Source organism: Trichomonas vaginalis, chromosome VI, assembly GCF_026262505.1.
Source record: "Trichomonas vaginalis G3 chromosome VI, whole genome shotgun sequence".
Classification (NCBI taxonomy): domain Eukaryota; phylum Parabasalia; order Trichomonadida; family Trichomonadidae; genus Trichomonas; species Trichomonas vaginalis.
The window spans coordinates 8,172,849-8,187,682 of NC_067208.1; the positions used below are offsets into that span (position 1 = coordinate 8,172,849).

The 14,834-nt window shown below is 33.0% G+C and overlaps 9 protein-coding genes and 1 non-coding gene across 10 annotated transcripts, besides 2 other annotated features; 3 read left to right on the forward strand and 7 right to left on the reverse strand.

The window, feature by feature from the left end:
* Window positions 1–590: part of a mobile genetic element that runs on past the window's edge.
* Window positions 1–9,351: part of a mobile genetic element that runs on past the window's edge.
* On the reverse strand, window positions 2,441–3,025 carry TVAGG3_0827310 (phage tail repeat-like family; the record flags this gene model as incomplete). The annotated part of the gene is made up of 1 exon (XM_051248332.1): window positions 2,441–3,025. One exon carries the CDS (start codon window positions 3,023–3,025, stop codon window positions 2,441–2,443), a length of 585 nt encoding a protein of 194 aa, XP_051083807.1.
* TVAGG3_0827320 (uncharacterized protein) lies at window positions 3,377–3,778 on the reverse strand (the record flags this gene model as incomplete). Its single annotated transcript, XM_051248333.1, has 1 exon — window positions 3,377–3,778. The coding sequence occupies one exon, from the start codon at window positions 3,776–3,778 to the stop codon at window positions 3,377–3,379; it is 402 nt and encodes a 133-aa protein (XP_051083808.1).
* Window positions 4,750–6,618, reverse strand: TVAGG3_0827330 (phage tail repeat-like family; the record flags this gene model as incomplete). Its single annotated transcript, XM_051248334.1, has 1 exon — window positions 4,750–6,618. One exon carries the CDS (start codon window positions 6,616–6,618, stop codon window positions 4,750–4,752), a length of 1,869 nt encoding a protein of 622 aa, XP_051083809.1.
* On the forward strand, window positions 6,637–7,485 carry TVAGG3_0827340 (uncharacterized protein; the record flags this gene model as incomplete). Its single annotated transcript, XM_001315513.1, has 1 exon — window positions 6,637–7,485. The coding sequence occupies one exon, from the start codon at window positions 6,637–6,639 to the stop codon at window positions 7,483–7,485; it is 849 nt and encodes a 282-aa protein (XP_001315548.1).
* On the reverse strand, window positions 7,490–7,732 carry TVAGG3_0827350 (serine threonine-protein phosphatase family; the record flags this gene model as incomplete). The annotated part of the gene is made up of 1 exon (XM_001315512.1): window positions 7,490–7,732. The coding sequence occupies one exon, from the start codon at window positions 7,730–7,732 to the stop codon at window positions 7,490–7,492; it is 243 nt and encodes an 80-aa protein (XP_001315547.1).
* TVAGG3_0827360 (uncharacterized protein) lies at window positions 7,751–8,113 on the reverse strand (the record flags this gene model as incomplete). Its single annotated transcript, XM_001315511.1, has 1 exon — window positions 7,751–8,113. The coding sequence occupies one exon, from the start codon at window positions 8,111–8,113 to the stop codon at window positions 7,751–7,753; it is 363 nt and encodes a 120-aa protein (XP_001315546.1).
* Window positions 9,352–9,470: 119 nt separating the features above from the next.
* On the forward strand, window positions 9,471–11,682 carry TVAGG3_0827370 (ribonuclease inhibitor domain-containing protein; the record flags this gene model as incomplete). The annotated part of the gene is made up of 1 exon (XM_001315510.2): window positions 9,664–11,682. One exon carries the CDS (start codon window positions 9,664–9,666, stop codon window positions 11,680–11,682), a length of 2,019 nt encoding a protein of 672 aa, XP_001315545.1.
* A 478-nt stretch (window positions 11,683–12,160) lies between these two features.
* TVAGG3_0827380 lies at window positions 12,161–12,233 on the reverse strand. Its single transcript has one exon. It is a non-coding gene; the product is annotated as a tRNA-Phe (tRNA).
* Window positions 12,234–12,531: 298 nt separating this feature from the next.
* TVAGG3_0827390 (sperm protein CH-like domain-containing protein) lies at window positions 12,532–13,861 on the reverse strand (the record flags this gene model as incomplete). The annotated part of the gene is made up of 1 exon (XM_001315509.1): window positions 12,620–13,210. The coding sequence occupies one exon, from the start codon at window positions 13,208–13,210 to the stop codon at window positions 12,620–12,622; it is 591 nt and encodes a 196-aa protein (XP_001315544.1).
* A 160-nt stretch (window positions 13,862–14,021) lies between these two features.
* On the forward strand, window positions 14,022–14,559 carry TVAGG3_0827400 (EF-hand family; the record flags this gene model as incomplete). The annotated part of the gene is made up of 1 exon (XM_001315508.2): window positions 14,035–14,505. The coding sequence occupies one exon, from the start codon at window positions 14,035–14,037 to the stop codon at window positions 14,503–14,505; it is 471 nt and encodes a 156-aa protein (XP_001315543.1).
* Between the last annotated feature and the right edge of the window lie 275 nt (window positions 14,560–14,834).

A 14,834-nucleotide genomic window follows, 5' to 3' on the forward strand; every position in this document is an offset into this window, starting at 1 on the left:
TAACGAACATTCCTCGCTAAATTGCTGAGAAACTTTGAGGAAATGTCGAACAATTTCCTCAAAGTTTCTCAGATTTATATAGATCACTAGAGTCCCCTAGGCACTGATTCTGGTTCAGTACCTAGGAGGCTCTAGTTCTTTAACGAACTGATAAAATGTTTTTAAATTTTTGGATATTGCTACCTGTGAAGCACTGACTTCAAGTCAGTACCTCACAGGTAGCAATTACATTGAAAGATGGAGAAACTTTGTCCGAATGTTAAACTATTCGGACAAAGTTTCTCCCATTTGTAGTGGAGATGGAAGGCTTTGAGGTATATTGTATTAATATATACCCCAAAGCCTTCCATCTCCACTTGAAAGTGTCCAAACTTTGGGTTAATAGTTTGCAATTAACCCAAAGTTTGGACACTTTCTAGAAGGAATTGGAGGCTATGAGATACTGATGAAATGTCAGTAACTCATGGCTTCCAATTCCTTCCTAAAACTCATAAAAGTGGACATTACATGCATATAAAATTTGACATGTAAAGTCCACTTTTTGCGAGCGGGGATTTGACGGAGTCAAATCCCCTTTTTCGTTTACGAGACTTCAAAACAAAAGGAGAAAACCTTTCAACAAAGTTGTCGACCTTCTCATAATGTTTACTCTTCATCTCTTGAGGTTTCTTAATGGAATATCCCCATGTCGAATTCATAAGCGATTTGAGTGTCATTGCAAGTTTGGGGTTTGAAGCTTTCCTAATATCATACAGTTGTTGTATGACTTTTCCAACTGTATAGTTCCTTCCGGGAACTCACATCTTCGTTTGGAATTCCAGTCGGAATATATTGGACAAACCTCATGTATGCAGCGTTAAGGTCGACATAGTATATCTTTTCATCTGAGTCGAACTTGTCGCAACCAATTGGTCCAGTTTGTGGAAATTCAAGTGAGTCTCTTATCTTCTGAGAAACTTCTCCTGTTATCTCATAAACATCGTCGAAGCAACCTGTTTCATATAAAACCTTCTGACCTAACTCAGATGCTCTCCAATACAATTTGACGTCAATTGGATGTCTCAATGGAAGTTTGTTTATAGCATCTTGAAGTTCTTGCAACCTCATTGGAAGTTCTTCTGGTTCAGGTTGGTATCCGAACATACCAACCCCTTGTGGAACTGTGTACTTCTTTTGTACTAGAACTTTGTCTGGAACAACTTTTGGTCTTGCTAACAATGAAAGTTTGTTTCGTCTTTTGGTACAAAACTTTCTGTCAGCTTGTCATCTGGAATTGGTTCCAACAAACCTTTCTCGAAAAGAATGTTTACAGCTCTGACAATGTTGCACTTACTTTTACCAAAGAATGGGTTTGTAAGACTTTCGTTCAACATGAAGTGGTTGTGGACAATTACAATCTTCAACCATGGTAAGTCTTTGTCAACAACATAGTCGTCATGTGAAGAACCTTTAGCTGTAGGTATGTTGACTCGGATATTGACATTTGCCAACGGTGCAATTTTTGCCAATTGACCTCTGAGAATGTACCTTGTCTTCACACATGACTCAAGATACTTCATCTTCTCATCTGTAACAAGACCAGAGTTCCTAAGACATGTAAGAATGCAAGGTTCATTGACAATTGTTTCAATTGAATTGTAAATTCCATACCTTGTCAAGTCAATGTCAGACTTATTTATGAACGGGAAGTATCCAGCATGTTGTCTGACTGCTTGAGGGTTAGGTTGGTACCATTCGAACTTGACACTTGCAATTCCTTCAATTGTATTCAAAATGTCTGAGTCGGAGTCAACCATTTGTTCTCTCTTTGTAGTCTTGAAAGCGTCAAGAAGTTTTGCGGCTGTTTGTTCATTGCCATGTGCATAGTAAATGTGACCATCCAAATCTGTTATGGTCAATCTGAGATTGTGTCCTTTCTTATTTCCGTCTTGTATGGCAGCAAGTACACCCATGAAGCCTTCTTTGTTCTTTCCTTCGTCAAAGTTTACTGTAAAGGTTCGACCAGATGTAATTTGACTTCTAACTTCACGATACTTTTCATATGCATATCTTGTTCTTTCCATGGGAGCATGTGCGTCTTCACCTTTTCCTTTTTTCCTTCTCAAAGGATGCAATTGTTCGTCATGTTTCCAGTAGAATCTGGCAAAGCCGTCGTGTCCTTCAACTTGAGGTTCACTAACATCGAAAGGCATGTCCATAAGACGTTCTTCTTCTAACCTCTCTAGTCTGTTTTGGATAATTGGCACGTGCTGTTTCCAAATCCATTTCGTAGCGAAGACCAGACAATTTGTCATAGACTTTTATGGGTCTTCCCTTCCTATATTTAAAATTCTTCGAAACTCTCCAACCATATCTTTGCAACTCTGCTTTTATTCTAGCAGACTTTCTATCCATTCTATATGGGGGCATTTTTTATAAAAATAAAAAAATATTTTTTTCTTTACTTTACATAACCGCCTGCTGTCATAAGTCTTTGACGCCAACCCATACCAGCTAATGAAGGTTGACTTGGTTTAGTTTGGAAACTAAACTTTGGTTTTGGTTTATCTTCAGTTTTTGGTTTTTCTTCTTCTATCGGTTTTTCGTCACTTTTCGGTTCCTCTGACTTTACTTCACTTGCAGGAACAGTTGTGTCGTCAACATCTTCATAAATATCATATGCCATTTGTTTTTGTTTTCCTTTCAACTTTTTGTGTTTGTTGTAAAGTTTAGAATATTTCGACTCTAAGTCAATGAGATGTTCTATAATGAACTGTTGGTCAGTGAAGTAAACTTTTCCATATGTTGTCTCGAAAGCTCCTTCAGACTTCAATATTTTATTTGTGAGAGTCTGTTTCTTTTTTGAGATACTAGCCGTTCCATTTCTATGAAAAGTGACTTTATAGTTAGGGTTTGTATTTCCAGACCTGGCACTTTCTATTATTGAATTTTTCTCTTCATCTGTAAGTTCTTTGACAGGTTTTGACAATGGTTCTGAACTTTTTGTTTGTGGTGTCAAATCTACCGTTTCAACTTCTTCGGTCATTTCATCTCAGTAAAAAATTTTAGTTTGGTTTGTTTTCAACTGGTTGTTTAGGTTTTTTAAGTCGGTCTAAAACTTCCTGAGGTATAGGAAGAACTTTACAAACACGTGGTGTAAAAGGTGGTCTTCCATGACTTATTCTGTTTAAAGCTGCATTGTTCATTTCATCTCAGTAAAAAAAATTAGTTTGGTTTGTTTTCAACTGGTTGTTTGGGTTTTTTAAGTCGGTCTAAAACTTCCTGAGGTATAGGAAGAACTTTACAAACACGTGGTGTAAATGCTGGAAGCCGACAAATCCATCTTGAACTCATTTGTCTCAATGCTGCATTGTTCATTTCATCCCAATAAAAAAATTTACATTCCCCACGTTTGAGGCGGTTGAGGTTGGTTATTGTTTACCCACTGTTGTGCATGGTTATATCCTCTGTTAAAGAATCTTTCACCTTGGTCCATATAGTGTCCTGCTTGGTTATAGTAGTCATTTGCTTTGTTATAATAGTTTCCTGCTTGTCTTCCTACATTGTCCATCCATCCTTGAACTTTTCCTCTTGTTTCAGGATTTGGAATAAGATTTGTTGCATCTCGTGCTACATCCCAACCTTTCTGTACAGTTTGTATAATAGGTTGTGCTTTCTCTTTAAGTATACCTAATGTACTCAAAATCTTCCTTCCAACTCCAAATACACCTCTGGCTATTGTTCCCACTGCGGGCAAAAATCTGGATGCAATTCCTGCTAATGCGCCAAATAAACCCATTTCTTATAGGGTAAAAAATGACGAATCCAAACAAGGACCCCTATGTTTCTAAAGCGACAAAGAAAGCACTCATGATAAAAATCTTTAGTTCAACACCAAATGCTTGGTTTATGGATATCTTGGAAAACATTCCGAGAGTTAGAACAGATGGACCTCCATACTGGTTAATATTTGTTGGTCAAAACACAAGATACTGTGAAGCCATACCATTATGGTCCAAAAATATTTTAGATGTGAAAACTGCTTTGACAATATTCGTTGACAAATACCATCCAACAAAACTGACATCTGACTGTGAAAGTTCTTTCAAATCAGATGATATTAAAAACTATCTGCGTTCAAAAAATGTAAACCAATATTTCATTGTCGACCAAAACCATTCTGCTCTTGGTGTCATTGACGGTTGTATAAAAATGTTAAGAGACTTAAACCAACCACAAGGTGGTGAAGCAAATGAAATGTCATATGACGACAAATATAGACACTTCTCCATGGCAAAGATGAGACAAGTTTTAAATATTTACAATAACCGTAAACAAAAAGGTTTGGAAAACCACTCCCCCGAAGAAATGAAAAACAACCCTGACTTAGAGAAAGACTATATATTTAATAATTTAGTCAAAAGAGACAAACAAGAAAGAATGCCGGGCTTCAAACTTCAGAAAGGTGACAAAGTAAAAATAGAAATACCTAAACGCGACCCATATGAAAATACTATTGACTATGACAACAATGGGAACCCGACAGGTACTCACATTCGTGTTCGTAAAAATAGAAGAAAGTATACAAGAGAATATTATGAAGTTTTAGGCAAACATGGCAAAATGTACACACTGCAAGCAGAAGATAAAACTACTATTGCCAGACCTCGTTTCAAACTTGTCAAAGTTCAAGGTGGTATACTTTCAAAGACAGTTCCTAACAAATATAAGACAACTCCTGACGAATATGCTAAAGAGTTGAAATGACGACTAAGCAATTCTATACCATGCGTAAACTGTCATGTAAGGTGGCATGTATTCTTTACTTTGTCCCGTTGTTTGTGTATATCCTGAAACGAAATGTGTATGGTTTCCTTCTCCCTGAGTGTCACTCCAGTAACAATTTATAGCAAACTTAACCTCGTCTTTAACATCATATCCTTTACCTTTTGTCATTCCTGACCAATCCCAATATCTATGCTTATGCCAACCTGCTTGAGATGTACTTAAATCTATGTAATGACCGTGTGCAGGTAAATTTTCACCTGAAATTGTTTTACTTCCACCTGTTTCCTTTGAAGAGTTTGCACAATACAAAAACCTGTCGACTATTTGTTCCCATGCACCAACACCAAACATTACTTGAGGACCTCTTGCATCCATAGATGTATAAATAGAACCTACTGGGTTCATTAAATCAAACATATGAGATATTATAGGATTGTCTTTTTTGAACTTAAAATATAGTGCAGCTATTTCAGGTTTCTTCTGGTTTGTGTCAGAATATTTTTTATAATATAATCTTATGTTTTCAGGGTAGGTAAAATTTTGACTATAATATTTATTTCTGTCATCTGTATAATAATATACTATTCTCGTTTTTTCTATTGCATTATATCTTTTATATCTATAATAATCTAAATATAATGTTAGCTTTTGTTCATCTACACGTGGTGTTCTGTCGTCATCTCCATAGTCATAATAATGTGGTGCTGGAGCTGGGTCAGGCAATGTCATATCTGCCATTTCATAAACTCTTAAATATTTCTTTTGTTCGTCTCCATATAAGTTTAAGTAGCAGTTGTTGTCTAATGGAACTTTAACTTGTGTACCATCATTCTTTTTATAGCTTACATACATTTCATTGTTATTTTTCGGAATGAGTTTATGCCGTGTACCATTTTTTAAGGACTGTACCAACTGCCATCTAAAATATTTATTTTCTTCATTGACAGAAAAGTCACCAACAATAGTTTCAATATTTTTTGTTCCTATCAAACTTTGGTATATTTCATTGACATATGTTTTATCTGCTTTCTTTTCAAGGCTAACGTTTAAGTCTGTTATTTCAGAAGATGTATGTGTATGTCCAACGTCACTTTTCCTGTTTAAGGTTTCTTGTAAGTTTGTAATATCAGATATAGAATGTGTATGTCCAACGTCACTTTTCCTGTTTAAGGTTTCTTGTAAGTTTGTAATATTTGCAATGGTATGTGTATGTCCAACGGCACTTTTCCTGTTTAAGGTTTCTTGTAAGTTTGTAATATCAGATATAGAATGTGTATGTCCAACGTCACTTTTCCTGTTTAAGGTTTCTTGTAAGTTTGTAATATCAGATATAGAATGCGTATGAGTCTTATCTGCTTTTGTCTCTAATGTTTCCTTAAGACTTGGTATTTGGTTAATATAATGTATATGAGTCTTTTTAGAATATTCGTTTTCAGCTCTTGTCACTTCACTTGACATTTTATTGTCAACATATGTTTTGTCTGCTAGTTCAGGATGAGTATGTTCTTTTGTTGCATAAGCATTGTTAGCTCTTTCTTCTTCTTTTGCTATTGCATCGTCTACATATTCTTTGTCAGCTTTGTTGTCAACATCTGCTTTCAAAAGAAGTTCATTTATAGGTTTCTCGTTTAAAGTTCCTTTTGTTGGATTTATACAGACAGTATTGTTCTTCTTGTCTTGAAATAGAAACTCATCTGTTAAAGGGTTTAATGTCAGTTTTAAGTTTCCTTCTTTCAATGACTCAGATATCTTAGAATAGTTTGAAAGGTTTGTTGTGTTCTTATTTAGAGCTTGCATAATGAGTTGTCGGTTGTGTTGTATTTCTCTCATAGACGCTGTTTCATTTGACATTTTTATTATAGATAAAATATGCTTCCAATAGAAAAAGAAAATTCTAGAGTTGCTACAACTAAACCATTAGATGAACTTTTTACTAATGTCGGTCAAAAGTTTGAGACAGATACCGTAAAGCATGAAGGCTATCGTTTTGACTACCCATTAAGATGGTTAAGAGACCCATCCGTCACAAAAGCTATTGGCTTTCGTAGAATGAAGTTCATTTCAGAAGCCATACATGGTTTCCCATTTACGGTCGGTTTTGAAGTTCGATACTATAACAAAGAAAAACGTATGTATGAGAAATTTGAACAGGGAAAACTTTTACAAGTTAGTTTGCTTATAAACTTAGAAACAACTCTTCAAGCTTTTCAAGAAAAAATAAACGATATCTATATTGAATATGCAAACCAGTATAACATTGACGAAGGAGAATACCATCTCGATATTATTTATGACAGGAAAAATGCAACTGTTAAAATCAATAAAATAGAAGACCTTGGAGAAAACGTTTATATTTCTACAAAATATAACAACTTGGCATGGTATAGATTTATGAGGATGTTAAATCAGCCTGCAGCATATCCAGTAAACCCGGACTATTATGAAGTCGAAAACCCTAATGGAACATATGAAAATATTTTCGACCAAGATGCTATTATTGTTCATGCTTCATTTTCTGGCGCCCAAAACTCTTTCTTATGCTTGGCAAATGACTTTTACGAAAAACCTACAAAGTTATACGAACCACCAAGTGGAAGTATTTCAGACTTTCAAGTATGGTTTACTACAGATGGAAGAAAAAGAATAATTCCATTATACCATGCGTTTTACTTAGAACTTAGTTTCATATACAACTACTATCGAACGGTAAAAATATAATTTTTTAATACGGTTGAGGTGTTGGATTTGGTTGCCAACTAGACTGTGGTGCAGGTTCAGGCTGTTGTATAACAGGAACTTGTTCTTCTGGTTCAGGGTCTTTAGGTATAATACCAACAAACTGACCTACTCTTTTACCAATATTTTTGACACCGTTCCAAATTCCTTTTCCGACAGATTTTATTCCATTCCATATACCTCTTCCAACTCTTCTGAAGAAGTTTCCAATACTACTGAAGAAACCCATTTTACTAGTAGTAAAAATCTAATGTCCGCCTAGTCTCTTACGTTTCCTGTTGAGTTCCATAGCATTCTTTAACTGGAGCTCATACATTCTGTTTCTCCTCTGGTAGAAAACATATTCTGGGTCAACTCCTGTGTTCGCGTCATCTGCATAAAGTTGTTTATATCCCACTTCAGGGTTTGTATAAAACTCTTTCCATCTCATATTTGCATACCATGGTGGCAAACCTAACGCAGCGTCATTTGACATGGCAGTTTGCATTTGTACATCTGTTGGCACTTGACCATAGTTTGCCATTGCAGTTTGTATTCTAACTTCATTTGGAATATTCTCTGGGTTTGGTTGTCCAGGTTGCTGTGCATTCGCTAAGTTCTGTGCGTCCATTTAATATTAGATAAAAATATCTCTTACGAGTACATATACTGAACATTTGCAGGCATTGGTTCATCTTCATATTCTCTGTACTTTTCTGCCACGTCAAATAAATAAATGACACAATGGAAAAAACCTAAAACAAGTAGTCCTATTTCAAACCACATTTACTTACTAATAAAATTTCTTTATTGTGACACTTTCTCCTGTTTATAGGACCTCTCTCATATTCTATCTTGTCATATATAAACTCATAGTCATGTATGTCCTCTAACCATCTCATAACGGTTTCCAAACCACTTTTATCGGATGTAAAGTAAAAGCATGGATGGTTATGTATAACGTCTAAAGTTTCTAAAGAGTCTCTCAAAGTCCAGTCTACTTGGTATTGAAAATCCCATGTGTTATAGAACGGCGGGTCCACTATAAAGAAAACATTTTCCTTGTCTTTATATTTTTCATACAACTCTGTCCAACGACATCTCACAAACTCTATACCCTCAATATATTTTTCTATGTCCTCTTTGAAAACATTTGTATAGTTAAGATATAAAACTTTTGACATAAGTGTTTCAATGTCATGAACTCTTATAGCACCACTATATAATAGTCTAGCAGATATACTATCCCAGTCTATATATTCTGCTTTTTTCAAAACCTCTCTCACAATATTTTTCTTATCTAATGGTATACGTTCCATCTTACCTATAGGTATCTTTTCTTTTAACTCTTTCAATATATTGTTTGTGTCTGGAATATGTTTGAGACGGTTCATATAGTTGTCGAAGTCATTGCATATAATCTTTGAGTCAGGAAATACGGTATGACATAAATGGGATATATAGAAACTTCCACCGAGCAAATCTACAAATGTTAGACCATTCGGTAGTTTCTTAAGTTCTCTCAATATAATATCTTTACATCTACTCTTATTTTCAAAGAACGGTAACGGCGGTTTTGTAAAATTCATTTATATATAATAATAAAAATGTTTTTACCCGAAAAGTGACAGAAAAGTGACAAAACATGAAAACATATATAATTTGTGAAAAGCGACACATTATATAATGTTTTCGACCCAGAAGACTAACAATTTTCCGAATAAAAACTTCATTTATACTAAACATCTTCGGGGCTAGAGGGCGCAACGCGCCTGGAAGCCCTCCGAATAAAAACTTCATTTATACTAAACATCTTCAGGGCTAGAGGGCGCAACGCGCCTGGAAGCCCCACTACCTTTTTTTTAAATTCCTCTCATTTCCTTCAAATTTTATAAATTTTCTGCCTTAGGCATTATTGTAATGAATTTCTCCAAAATGTCACTTTTCAAGAATATGATCATTACATGAGTAATATGTCTCTGTTATATATCATAAGTGAACTCACTGAAATATCATAACAGACAAGCATAAGTATGGTTGTGAGAATAGAATTACATGTTCAATCAGCGATTTAAATTTTAATGCCAATTGGCATCCCATTTCATTCATGAACCATACTTAAAATAATCATGTAATTACATCTCTCAAACAAACGCATGTCATAAAAACACTTTAAATAAAATGTTTTTATCATTACTTTGCCTCGGCAAAATTGAATACCAATTACATGCATACGTTGATGGACAATACTGTGAAGGTGACAATTTTACGCATATGTCCTTTCTTTGTCCATTTTTACCGTTTCAAGTTCGAAATGTAACAATTATCAAAGGCGATCTTGAAATTGATCAGATCAATAACTCAGTATTGCCACAAGTATCATACGTTTACATCGCTCCAGAGTCATTTACAGGAATGATTCCTAAAGATTTTATGATTTTTTATCAATACATAGAAACATTCATTGCTGATGGCGTAACTGCAATAGGTGAGAATGCATTCCTCACATGCTCAAATCTCAAGACAATTTCATTCCAAAATGTCGAAATTCTCAATAATAATTGTCTTCGCGAGTTAAGAATACAAGATTTCAGCTTCCCTAAATGCAAATTTGTTGGAAATTACGTATTTGATGATAATCCATCAATTAAAAGCCTTTATTTACCAGTTTGCACTGAAATTGGAATAATTGCAAATCCAAATCAAAATTTCACCAAAATTTATGCACCTCTACTTGAAAAGCACACAAACATTACTGTCGGCCATATAGATGAGTTCACTTTTGGCAGTTCATATTTGAACTCTAATTTAAGTTTAAATTTGACTTTCACTGTGACAAATTTTGTTTTGACATCAATAAAAAGTGTCAAGAAAGATGATTTTGTTGGTATTGATTTCGTCAAAATTTCTATGCCAAAGGTTGAAACAATCTCAGAAGAAACTTTCTCAGGAAAATCTGTTGAGGAAATATCAGCTCCAAACTGTAATTTGGTCGGCCAAAATGCTTTGTCAAATTGCGCAAAATTGACAAAAATAAAACTTGAAAAAGTAACGACATTGAAGAAACAAGATTTATCTGGAAAAATTATCAATGAATTAGTCTTGTTAAATTTAGAATCTTATGAAGATTTTTCATGTCAAGAAATTGAAAATCTGACATTAGGTAAAAATATTGATTTTTTGTCAAATTCGAAATTTTCCGTCAAAAAGATAACACTTCTTGATATCGACGAGATAACCGAAGAATCATTTAATGATGTTTCTGTTACTGAAGAAGTTATTTTAAGAGATACAACCAAAATAGGTCCAAAAACTTTCAGTTCATTCAAAAAATTGACAAATGTCAAAGGACCAAAAGTGACAAGCATTGGGCAAGAATGTTTTGCTTTTTGCAGCAATTTAGAGTCTGTTTCATTTGATTTATTAGATTTAGTTCCAAAAGATACTTTCTCTCATTGTACTAATCTCAAATCAATTTCTCTTCCATATGTCTCAATATTGGAAGAAAATTGTTTTTCATTTTGTTTCAGTCTGACTGAAATTAGCTTTCCGAACTTGAGAACAATTCATGACAAAGCATTCATGAATGACAAAAACTTAATGAAACTAGATGCCCCAAACGTTGAAGAAACAGGAATTGAAATCTTATCGAATTGCGAAAAATTGAAATCCATTGAATTTTCAAAGCTAAAAGTTCTCAAAAATGGAACTTTCTGTCAATGCATGAGTTTAAGTGAAGTATCCTTATCATCAGTAACAAAGTTTGAAGGAGATTATCACTTTTACAAGTGCTCATCATTAACTAAATTATTGTTGACTTCGTTGGAAACAGTTAATGTTTTATCAACAAATATTTTTGTTGGTTGTAATAATCTGACAAAGATAAAATTTGGAAACAAAATTCCTGTTAAATTTAATGAAACAATTGAATTTAACGGAACTGAAATCGAATTTAATTCTTCAAATGTCTGGAAGGATATCCAGGATGATGGCTATTATAAAATCACTGGATTGTTGATTTGGCATGGGTACAATACTCAATATTATAGCAAAATAAGATTAGCAGGATTTATAATAATGATCATTTGCATTGTTGCTATAGCTGCATTTATTGTTTATTTCTGTGTTCGTAAGATAATAACAAAGAATATAGATAATCATATAACAAGTTATTTATTAACAACAAACCAAATGATTTAATATCTGAATAAAGATTTCTATTTGACTCTTTATAAAAAACGAATTGCCTTATTTGGAGACCATAAAAATGTATAAATGTATCGGTGATACAGAACTTAACTCAAACAATTGTAATGTTGGCTCAAAAATTCTGCCCATCAATGAAATAGTTACTATTGCAATAATATTCAATGATCCACTGTAAGTGTTAGCAAAGCAAGTATTTCAAATACTCCGGAAATATTATCATATAACTTGAGATAATGATCTCAAATTTAAGTTGAATGATGTTGTAGATCATAATTATTGAGTCTTCTCTTGTAATTATGACCAGAATAAAAAAAAAATAAATTTGAATTCAGGGTAATATGTTTAGATAATCAAATAATTGAACTTCTATATATTGTGATACAGGAAACTCTTATTTCATACTTATAAAAAAATATAGTTCTAAATTTTCCTTGAAAAATGTATCTTGAAAATGGAAAAAGAAAAATTTTGGGGCTTCGCGGACTTGAACCACGTACCTTGCGATCTTCAGTCGCACGCTCTCCCAGGTGAGCTAAAGTCCCTTCACATAACATTTGTTTTATAATATCTTTCGATAATTAAATCACAATTTTTAAATAATTATTGAATAAACTTGTTAATGGAATATATACATGTACTATTTACAACTAAAAATTTTTATCGATCATAATGTTAAGACAATTGTTCATAAATATTAATCTCAAATCTTGATTCAGACTTTTCCAATCTCATATCCATCTCATACCTTATATGATTCATGACATTGTTTCAAAAATGAAAACATTTTATTCAATGAAAACAAAAACATAAGTAATAAATGTAATAATTATTGCATGATAAGATTCTTTCATGCTTACTAATTTGTAAAGTACTAATATTTTCAATCTTTCGGAAAATTGTAAATCAAGACTCTTGTAATTGCCAAAGCTTATTGTCTTTTCTCAAGTTGACGTGTTAATTTAGCAATCTTAGCATCTTTAAGCTTAATTAGTTGTTCTAATTTTTCGATTTTATTTTCAAGTAATGAAATATATTCTTCATGTTCTTCACATTCTGCAATTTTTTGTTCGAGAAGTTTTCTATCTTGAAAAGATTGCGATTCTGTATATTGTTCAACTGGATCTCTGTCAAGATCTGAGTCAGAGTCAATGAAGTATGGTTTTTCGTTTTCTTCTGGTTTGCAATCGACTAAATCTCTAAAATTCCATAAAACTCTTTCAATAGTTCCTGGAGTTGAGTTAGCTAATTCTGTGATTGTTTGAGTATCAAGAGGAAAATGTAATTTTTTGAGAACTTTTTCATTAAGATATGTCCAGTTGTAAATTTTTGTATCGACACGTAATCCCTGTTGATAATTGAAAAGATCAACGGATTTTGGATAAAAATGATTCACTACTTCGGCCATTAATACTGCATCTGAAAAGTCTCTTGCTAAGTTCCTCTTTTTTCTGGATAATGGTATTGTATCTATCCAACCATAAAGATCTATAAGTTCATCTTGCGTAAATACACTTTTCATTAATGGATTGGTGCCATGGCTATTTGGAATAAGTTACCAAATCAATACAAGCTGTTCCATTCAAGTAGTAATAAATCCCTATTAAAAACAATTTTCAAATGTTAATTTCATCCAATAGCTTAAATCTTTTGGAGAATATACTTAAATTTTTCAGTATAGATCAATTACAGTTCTTTTAATATTCTATTTTCTAAGAATCTCTTTCTATATATGTTTACGAGCCGCTGGATACTTCTTACACCTGTTATCGATATTCTAATGAAAAATATAGCATTTTAAGGTAGAAATATCATTTGGAATCATAATAAGACAATATTTAATTTAAAAAATATATCTTTTATTAAAATTTACAGGTAAACCTGTGATTATCTTCATTTTATGGCGCATACACATATTAAAACAGTTTGCAGGTTCAATAAAATTTAAATAACAAAAGTTAAAGCTCATCGATGATCGGATAGATCTTTGTGGCATATGCTTAATGTAAGAACGCTCAGGTACATCATATAGTCAATCTGGTAAAAATGATCGTATTCTAATAGGAGGCATTTATCGACGAAATATACGTATCATGCTAGTTGCCTCTTTCGTTATATTGGCTATGTAGAATAAAAGGTTTAATTCTTCTGAATAAAATCGAAAGGCCACGCGGTCACAAAAAATAGAAAACGTTGCTTTCAATTTTCAGAAAAGATCAGAAAATGTAATTGTATGTAATATCCATAATATTAATTAAATAATGAAAAATGTATAAAAGCTTTAATTTTTATCTCAAATACAGAATTTGAAAAAAAATATTGTTAAAAGGTGACGGTGATAGTTCTATGAGTGCTGTTGCAAAGTCATTAACTGAATTCTTCAACAGAATTGATAAGGATAAGAGTGGAGCTCTTGACTTCAAAGAATTTTCTCTCCTTTTCCAAAAACTCGGCTTCAAAGGAAAATTGCCGTTAGCTGCATCCGTTTGTTTCTATACAATCATTGGTATCCCACAGGATAAGAACATTTCATTAGAACAATTCTTATCCATTTACGGAGATATGCCAAACACACGTTTTGCCACAATCCACGATCATACAATCAAGAAACTCTTCGAAGCCTGTGATTTAGACCATTCTGGCACAATCTCTGTCAATGAAATTTCTTCCATTTTCTCTAAACTTGGACAACGCGTATCTACTGGTCAAGCCGAAACATATCTTCGCCAGTTTGACAAGGATAAGAATGGTGTATTAGATGTTAACGAGTTTAATTTACTCATGAATAAGGTTTTCCGCGACTATTCTTCTCAGTAAAATTATTTATTTTTTTGGCCAATGAATGTAAAACCTAACTCATCCTTATATATGCTTATTGTCTCTTTTCGATTACTTACTATAAGAAATCGAAGTATCCTATGCTTTGAATAATTTAGAATCTTCGATTTTTATGTTAACTGAATAATATCCTATTGAGATATGCAGTACATGACAATTTTATTCTCAATTTATTAAATGCAATGGATGCGATTTTTGATTTGAAATTCATATTTGTTTTAATATAAATAACTTGTTGGTTAAATGATTTTATAGAATCTTTATGTTTAGTATGTAGCATTTTTTGAACTGTAATAGCAATTACAAAA